At 39.8% G+C, this 10,000-nt stretch overlaps 1 protein-coding gene across 5 annotated transcripts in view; it reads left to right on the forward strand.

The window, feature by feature from the left end:
- The window catches only part of nrxn2a (neurexin 2a), a 364,908-nt gene that overhangs the window by 313,590 nt on the left and 41,318 nt on the right, over positions 1-10,000 (forward strand). For all 5 annotated transcript variants that reach the window (XM_060890359.1, XM_060890360.1, XM_060890362.1 and 2 more), the window contains one exon: positions 8,122-8,303. In XM_060890359.1, coding sequence (XP_060746342.1) covers positions 8,122-8,303 — 182 coding nt within the window. The remainder of the gene's footprint in view (positions 1-8,121; positions 8,304-10,000) is intronic.

Below are 10,000 nucleotides of genomic sequence, written 5' to 3' on the forward strand. Positions count from 1 at the left end.
TCTATCGAAGAGACCTGTTGGAAAATTGATGTGTTATAAAACAAATAAATTACCTTGTTATGTGCTGTTATTGGAAAAAATAATCTTTGGTGTAAAGCATCACACCGCCCCATTGATCATTTTTCTTCCATATATTATTATAGGACCTTTATGTATGTGTGTGTTTATGTTTGCATTCTCTTATATAATGTGAATAAACTTATATATCAAATAGAATTGGGGAAATCTGAAACCAAATGTCTAGCTCGAGATCGAAAAACTTGTTTTCTACCATAAGACCTGGCTGTAACCTGCATTACAAGCTGCATTTAAACATCTGGTGTGTTTCGATATGGGCCTAGAGATGGAACTATGATATCGAGTCTTAACATATATTCTAGTGCTATAGGAAGCGGTTTATCCAAAGAGCTTTATCCTGAGAAATGTAGGAGGTTAATATACGACGGCATCCAGGGAATTTTGAGAGAGAGTCAATATTATGTTCGCTGCATTCAGAAACACGAGAGTGACTGCAATGAATCCTAAGCAGCTCTTTATTTTATTTTTTATTTTTTTTTAGCAATTGGTACTCAATGCTGGATGTATGTTATTTAGGCCAATTTAATTCAGTGAAGCAATATATATATACACTACACTGTATATACTGTATATATATATATATATATATATATATATATATATATATATATATATATATATATATATATATATATATATATATGAAATTTTTTTTTTTTCTTCTGTTCCTGTACACATTTCATGGAGATGGATTTATTTTTCATATGTTGATAGAGAATATTACCCCAGTGAAAAGCACTGACTCACACATTAATGAGCCACAAATGATGGACAGTGACATTTGTTATAATCATTTCATTCACAAAGCATGTCAAAAGCCTGTACTGGATGAATCTTATCACTACTTTGAGGTTCTTAATCATGTCCCCTGTCAGACCTATATCTGATGTAAAGCCCACTCCCAAGCAGAATGTGTGGAGGCCTGGGAAAACTCTTCACATGATCAGATTTTGACATTTTTTATTATGTATATAGTTTCAAAAATTATAGGCTTTCCTGAACCGATACTGAAACTGAGCTTCTCTTTTGCACGTAGCAAACAAAAGTAAATTTTAAGGTCCAGTTAGCTCCAAAAGGGAGAATATTGAATATTTAAATATTTAATTAAATATTTAAATTCAATTCAGTTTTATTTGTATAGCACTTTATGTGTATTGATTAGATAAGATTATATTAAACTTTATTGTAATTACCAGAGCCGATCGGCCCTATACGCACACTACGCAAGTTGCGTAGGGCCCCACAAATTACGCAAGGCCCCGCCTCCCCCTGCCTCATTTTACAGCGCGTGTTAATGTTTACTGTGTAGATGACAATATGAAGCGGAGCTATCCATCTGGCCATGAAAAGAGAAAAAAGAAACAAAATGAGAGTAAAATGCGAGAACATTAATCAGGTAAACTTGTGTTCTCTTTAAGTTTGATGTCAGCAAGAGCAAATAACAGTAAAGTTAAGTTGATGTGATTCTGTCTCTAGTCTCCATCTGACTAGCTAAATTAGCTGTGCAGTGCTGCCAGTGCATCTCCTGGCCTGTCTGTCACACAACAATTTATTGCGTGAACATTCGCCTGAATAAACGTCCAAGGGCAACGGTGTTTATAAACGGCAGCTCGATAACCGCGCCGCGCGTGAACATGCGTTCATATGCGCGTGCAATCGTGCACGTAATGACATGCGGGCTTTCCAGCAGCAGCATCTGTATGGGGACCAGTACAAAAAGTAGCGTGATAGCGCTCCTAAATGACAATGTTTATAGTCTCTCAATCAAGGTTACAACAACGTCAATGCAATATGGAAACCAATGGATTTACACTGGAATGGGCATAATGCCAGGTTAATATGAATGCACATCCCTCAGTAAATAATAACCATCAGGGATCAAGGGCTCCTTAGCAGAATTTTGCTTAGGGCCCCAGGGAGGTCAGGATTGGCTCTGGTCATTACTCATGTACAAGGTAACAACGTAATGCAGTATAATGGATATTGTTACAAAGCAGCTTTACTTGAAAAAAAGTTCAGAATTTTTATTTTGATTTTCCAGAGTTAAAAGTGACTCACGGATTTTAATCTCTAGCCTCATCACCCACTTTTCCGTCTACTGATTACAGGTCATGCTAGCACTGGAGCTAAAATAATTGCTGATCAATTCGGTCAATTCTATTCTTTCAGCTAAATTTCTTGTCGTTACTGATTTTAATAGGTCACCTCAATTTTTTTGAGGATCACAGACATTTTGATAACCAGTATATATTTATTTAAAAGCTGCCTCATGTCTGTAGCTGTTCATCCGCCTGGTCATAATGTTGTAACACTGCGAATATTGTTAGTTTGGTATTAGATATTTTTAGGTAGACTGACTGTTTCATTGCAGGCAAATAAGACTAAATTCCAATATTTTTATAGTTTCTTAAGCTAGAGAAATATTATTATAAGAAGTTTCCAGAATTCAGTGACAGAAATGTCCAGTGGGTGTCTAGAGACTCGAAACAAACGTGGACTTCTGTTGCTGGTAACACAATCTGTATAAAAAGCCTTTGGATACATGGATAAACTAATCATTTTTTTTCTTACTAAGTGCTGTTTTCTGAGACGTCCATAATGTATGCCCTTCAGTCTGTAGCATTTAATTTGACGTAATGTAAAGCCCCTAGCTGTGTCTGAGGCCATGACTGACAATTGTGCAGTGATTATTCTCAGAGTGATGGGAACAGCAGGATAGGTTCTCCCTGTGTTCTGCTTTTATGTTGCTTTATAAACGGCTGCCTTTCATGGCCAACACAAGGTGTGTGTCTGGGAAAAGAACACACACATGCTCCACTAGCCATGATTCCAGTATCCCCCAGTGAGAAGCTGGCAGCACACAGTAAATAACCTCTGTGCTTACCAAATCCCCCAGTATCAGTCTATACACAGCCCTTATCTGATGGGTAAGTCTCACAGAAGCCCTAAAGACACCAGCGGACACTAAAATCAAATAGGAAAGTTGCACTCGTATTTCTACTATTTCTCATTTAAACCTAATTCTGAACCTCTGGCTGAAGGTGAAAGTAAATCAGCCTAATGAGGAATAATTATTCATGGGAACCTTTTTAGGAAGGGCTTAATCATGGTGTACTAATACATTACCAAGACGCTTCTTAGGTTTATCTCAGTGATAGAAACCTTTAAATGGGGTCCTATTTCAAGAGAAGAAAGATAATTACTGTAAACTCATACACCTTGTTTTTGTCATCATTGTAAATTAGTGTGTGTTTGATAATCCAGAGTAACACCTCTCACGCTGCCTGTTTCTCAGTAGCTTGTAACAGCCGTGTTTCTTATAAACCAACATTACCCAGCAGGGGAGGAAAGTATTACCTTTGTTAAAGTGCACAAAACAAGCTTTAGGAAAGTTGTTGTGTGATTGGAACACAGCTGTGGGAATGTAGCAAGCAAGAAAGAGTAAACCTGTATGCCTTATCTTACTCAAAACTCAAGGCTTTTTACCTCACTTTTTACCCGCAGCAAGCAAGTGAAGCAAGAAAATGGAATTTTTTTGCCTGAGAGATCCCTTCCTTTCCAAATAGGTTTATGTGGCCTGTGTTTATTATTTGCTCTTGGGTGAATTAAATACAATTTACAAATCCTTAACCGCTCAGGATTTTAAAGCCCAGGCTTTACTACATGTACATGTACAGTTACTTTGTTGTCTATAGAAAGAGGTTGCAAGCATGAACAATTCTGGTGTTTTAATTACAGTAGGTCAAAACCCAGGTCCTGGAGGGCTACAGATGTATAGAGATGTGTGTTTTAATTTTTCACACCAGTATATTGTCTGTGACAGCTTCAGCAATTAACTGATGAGATGGATAAGATGCCAAACTGAAGTGTGTTTTTTTTTTTGTTTTTTTTTTATTCTCTTTTTATTTTTTTTAATTCTCTAGGGTTAATTCTCTAGGTGACGTAAGTTGCCTCATTTGTTTTTAATTATGTTGTCTTTGTTGACTTGCCTTCCCTATGAGGAGAGTAGTTATACAGAGGTATGCTTAACAGTTATACATAAGATTGACGCATACTCACTCACTCATTTTCTATCGCTTATCCGAACTATCTCGGGTCACGGGGAGCCTGTGCCTATCTCAGGCGTCATAGGGCATCAAGGCAGGATACACCCTGGATGGAGTGCCAACCCATTGCAGGGCACACACACACTCTCATTCACTCACGCAATCACACACTATGGACAATTTTCCAGAGATGCCAATCAACCTACCATGCATGTCTTTGGACTAGGGGAGGAAACCGGAGTACCCGGAGGAAACCCCCGAGGCACAGGGAGAACATGCAAACTCCACACACATAAGGCGGGGACGGGAATCGAACCCACAACCCTGGAGGTGTGAGGCGAACGTGCTAACCACTAAGCCACCGTGCCCCCCTTGACGCATACTGTTGCAGGAAAATAATCAGTGACAATGCAGTGTGGGGCAGTCTGACAAATGTTGATAATTTTTTAAATAACAGCAGAAATGAAAGTGTTTTATTTCTCTTATACTGCAGCATTTTTACAAAATAAATTGCCTGTTAAGGAAAATTCTGATCATTCAGATCAATCTAGAATTCAACAGAGACTGTTGTGTAATAGAAGCTTAACTCTCATCTTATAAATGTAAATTCTTTTTTTTTTCGATGAAGACTGATAATATTGTATCTGTTTTACTAAGTAACCAGAACTTAGCTTGCTCACATAGTTACAAAGATTTGAGACAGTGCAGGGATTCAAGGCCATTGCTATAATTTACTGTAAATACCCATACTTCACTCAGGTGACTTAGGTTAGGATAAAGCTGAATTGTCCTAATCTTATCTTTGAAAAAAAAAACGATATATAGGAACAATGCGCATTGCATTTCTTTAACCTTGAAGATGATGCAAGGTAAGCTTCAGTTTGGTAACTTCAGACTATATGAGATTTTTTTTAAAAAAAAAAGGCCCAAAAATAACAACTGAGAAGGAACAGGCCTTGAAGTAGCTGACTATATAAAAACTAGGATATAATAAGTTCATTTATCAACCTCAAGGGCAAATGAATTTTAAAGAGCCACACTAAATGACTACATTGTCAGATGAGAATTGATGGAGTTATTGATTGCTTTATAGCAGCTTTAATACCATATATGGTGAAGGCCACCTCGCAACATTTACCAAATAAACAAACCCATCATTCAGTTTCAGGTTGGAGCAAATCAATGTGTTCCCAACAGTGAAACTGTATAGGATTGTAGTGCTTAACTTCGATCTGTGCAGTGCCAATTCAGGTCAAGTCCCTCTGTTCCAGGGCAGACTGTCCTTGTCTGTTGTGCACAGACTGAATCTCACCTCACCTAGCACTCTGTTATCTCTGAGACATTTTGGTCTCAGGCCCATTGCATTCTCCATGCCCACATGTCACTGACAGGTGTCAGCTCCCTGGGCTCCCTTACATGCCCCGATGCTAGCAACAAGTTGATAGCTGTCGATTTTAGAAGCAGATGTGTAACACTGTCTCCCACAGCCAGCCTTACCAGATCATCTAATTATAGTCTCCTCTCCTGTACAGTTTAGCTCATTTATACTACCACAGGCACCAGAAAAAAACAGGTGGCGTCAAAATCCGTCTCTCTTGATTCAACATTACATGTGAGCTCACATGTTTAACGGAGCGTAAAATGTTTTATAGCAAATGTAAGCAGAATGCACTACAGATAGCATTAGAAAGGGAAAAGGGTGCTGTATTACTTCACCTGCCAGCTGACATCGCAACAATAGAGAAGTCTTCACCATATGACATAAACACAATTGGGTTGAATACAGATAACATGAAAAAGACACGGCAATAAGGAATTACGGCTCAATAATATGGTAATTGGTACCCTCACTCGGTTAAAAAAAAAATATATATATATATTAGGGATTAGCGAGTACAGCATTATCTGTATCTGTATCCGTATCTGTAAACCATATGAATTATCTGTATCCGTATCCGTACTCGGAGTGGGTGGGGCCTAACCCAGAAGTAGGCAGGGCTTGTCTTGAAATGGGCGGTTCTTTAACCGGTAATAATTAATTTGTAATATTTATAACACTAGCTTACTACCTTTATGTTTTTATGAAATACAGCAAAAACGTGTCAGACACTCAGTGTCTGGTTACAGGTTAGAGACAGCTGAAGGTTTAAAAAAGAAAAAAATCTCTGACAAGCAGAGACGCAATGCGAGTCGCATTCTACCAAGCAAGCACCACGTCTGAACGAACCCATGTTTACCAGAACTCTACTGGTTAGTAAGTACGTATTATTAACGTTACAACCTGAAGTAAAAAGCTGAAGAGACCCTAAACATTAACGGAAAAGACCCGCGAACCCGAGTGACTGAGGGAGAGACAGAGAGCTGTTCTGTGTGTGACTGTGAGTGAGCAGAGCGAGACACAGCAACACAATACATCTGTATGTGTGTAGGGGAGGGGCGCTGTGACTAGCCTATCACTGTAGGGGAGGGGCGCTGTGACTAGCCTATCACAGAACACTGACACAATCAGCTACCCAATGATGATTTTCATGCAATCCGAGCACAGACATTGACTCGTATTACTCGTATAATACTCGTACTCGGCAGAAGTGCTTTATCCGTACCGGATACTCGTTTCAGCCGAGTATCCGGCTCATCTCTAAAATATATATATATATATATATATATATATATATATATATATATATATATATATATATATATATATATATAGTAAATAATAGTTAAACTTAAACTTTATGTCATTAATTTATTGGGCTTGCTGGTGATCCAGAGGCAGGATCCCACGCTCTCATCGCCGTGGCTTGGGTTCAGTTCAGGGCGCTAACGCAACCATTGAACTCTCAGTGCTGGTCCTGAGCCTGGATAAAATGGAAGGGTTGCATCAGGAAGGGCATCCGGCGTAAAACCTGTGCCAAATCTAATACGCGGATCACGTGATCCGCTGTGGCGACCCCAAACAGGGAGCAGCCGTAAGAAGGAAAAAAAGATACCATTTATTTTTAAGAAAAATCCTGTATTTAGTAGCTTATAGTGGTACAAGATAAAGATATGAATAAGCACTTGGGGCATTTCAGAGAGCAGAAATAGGTTTGATATCATCATTTACTTTGAAGCTAGAAACATTTGTGTTACAAAAACACAGTTTTTTCTATAAATATATTGCTGTGGATTGTGACATGACAAAGTCATTCACTGCTGAACATGGACACAAAAAAACAGCCGCAGTTTCCATTTTGTGGCCTCTGAGGAAAAATTCTATTTGTAAGATTATGACAAATTTCTAAGTTGTTAGTATATTTTCTGCACATGTGTGTTACATTATTTTTTGAGGTAAATTAGGAGAATTCTTACTTTAACCTGGCAGCACAGAGCTCCACAGTACCATGTCTGATTGTTTGCCCGCATCGGGTGGTCCAGCCATCCCTCCCACCCTTTGGAGACTAGCACTAGTTTCGTGTCACCTCCCCATGTGCCCTCACACTACTGTGTCTCAGTCACAGAGACCAAATGTTATTCCATATTAGCGCTCGACTGCACAGGCAGTACTACCACAAAAGGTCAGAAAGAAGGATGAAGTTTTATTAGAAAGTGATCACGACTCTCATGAGCAGCAAGGCTGTTAAGCTGGAAGTCAGCAGAGGATGCCATGCCCTCAATTGACAATGCTGGCAATGGATTGTTTGCTGCCGATGTAATATTTTGTGAATGAGCATCCAAATCAAAGATGAGCCTAACTGCACAAAACCCGATGGAACAGATGGCAAGTCAAAGACTATTTTTTTTATGTCTTTCTTATTTAAATCTCTGCACGGTGTGACTGTGAAAAGTTAAAGGAGCTCTTTTGCATCACCTTGTCTTATCACTCTATCATTCATCCTGACACATTTTCTTTTTAAAGTTTGTTCTATCTAACACTCCCTTGATTAACCTTTCCCCAAAAGCCTGATCCATCTCTTTCTCTCTCTCTCTCTCTTTCTCTCTTTCTTCCTACCAGCTGGGACCACATATATATTTGGGAAAGGAGGCGCTCTTATCACATACACATGGGCACCAAATGAGCGACCAAGCACCAGGGCAGACCGGCTGGCCGTGGGCTTTAGCACTCAGTTGAAAGATGCCATCCTGGTGCAGGTGGAGAGCACGCAGGGCCTGGGAGACTTCCTCCAGCTACACATAGTGAGTACCAAACTTTACCCCTGCGCAGAAACCCTACTTGCCTGCTCTGTTATGGTGAAGGATTACTTCACCATAAATCGAAGGCATTTACATGTAAACTGATCATTTTTGCTTATCATCACTGTCATTAGTAGAAGCTTAAAAAGTTTCTTGTACAGTACATCTATAAGTGATGATAAACTTTTGTTCATTTGGATCATGTGCAAGCAATTAAGATGAGCATGTCACTTCTGCAGATACCACATGTGCTTTGGGGTCCCTTAGGACCTCTTAACTAAAAACGCAAAGCAAATGAAGTTGGATAAAATCTAAAGTTAAGTTGTTTCTTTCAGGCACTATATAATCACCAAGCTGCATTGAGGCCATATTCTGAGTTGTGCAAATAAGCCTTGCCATTTGCCCTAAATAAGATGCGATAACAGCTCAGTTGAAAGATTAGAAATGCCTGGTGAGAATATTAATCTGCATAACATGAAAACAGAAAGAGCAAAATAATTATTTATTTGGTTTAAATTTGAGTCAAAGACCTGTGATGCTGTGACAATATGGTGTTATATAGAGGCTCCCTGTTTCTTTTGATTTTTCTCACAATTATATTTCATGTGAGGTAATAAAAAAAAAAGCTGCATTATCTTCATATAAATAATCCATTTGGTCTGAAGCTTGCACTTTCACATTGGAAGCATCCTTAGCAGTCCAGGAATAAACAGTCTGACAGCAGCTGCTTGACCATACACAGAGCAACGCTTGTTTTCAGAGCCTCCCCCTTGCTTGTTGCAGTCTTTATACCCAACAATGTTTCATTCTACTGCTGAAAGGCTGGGTTTGTGTGAGCTCTGTCAGATGGCTGTTTTGATGGCTCATCTGCAAAATGTTTTTTCCGTTAGACGCAGTTCTAGCCGCAGAGCATATTCTCGCTCTGCACAAGGACATCGCTCAACATTGATTTTTGCGCCATCAAGCACCTGTGATTTGGTGTGTATAATGTATGAGGTTCTGTTGTAAATAAAAGCAAGTCTGTAAAGTTTATGGTGGGCATAAAAAGCGGGTTACAATATGGTTCGCCCCTGCTTTTATGGACGGCACAGCTTTCACCTCAGTACTTGTCCTTCATGCTGAAGTATTTGCTTCAGTAATTAGAAGCGAGGACACGTAATTCATTTGGTCGTAAGTAAAGCAGTGACATGGATTCAACAAGAGAAAGCACACAGCTTGAGGAAATCAAATCTTGAAGGGTGTTCTACCTCTCAAGCAGGACTTTCTCAAGCATTTGTCCATATCCTGTCATAGTATCCCTGCAGTGTCCCATCCCTCTAGCTGTACCTGACTCTAGGCTGATGATGCCTGGCGCCACTTTCTCGCCCACAGAGTCTGAGACCTGCAGGAAGGCGTGGGCTGATGAATGAGGTGGTGCCATCAGCAGACCAACCGCTCTCACTGCCAGTAATGAGCAGCAGAGTGGTTTGGTATTCCAGGGTGGCTGTGTATCGATCTTCACTCAGACTCTGGCCTCCATCATCTCACAGGCATTTTGGAATGAGGGTGCCATGGGGGTTCACCACCCCACATGTCAGGGGGAAGCTGATGGATTAATGGAGCTCTCTGATCTGTGTGGCTGGGTTTGTTCAGTATAAGCAAGTACTGAGTGAGATATGCTGCAGCTGAGCTGCAGGAGGGGTGTAGAGCACAGATTCCCA

This window comes from Tachysurus vachellii, chromosome 17, assembly GCF_030014155.1.
Source record: "Tachysurus vachellii isolate PV-2020 chromosome 17, HZAU_Pvac_v1, whole genome shotgun sequence".
NCBI classification, from domain to species: domain Eukaryota; kingdom Metazoa; phylum Chordata; class Actinopteri; order Siluriformes; family Bagridae; genus Tachysurus; species Tachysurus vachellii.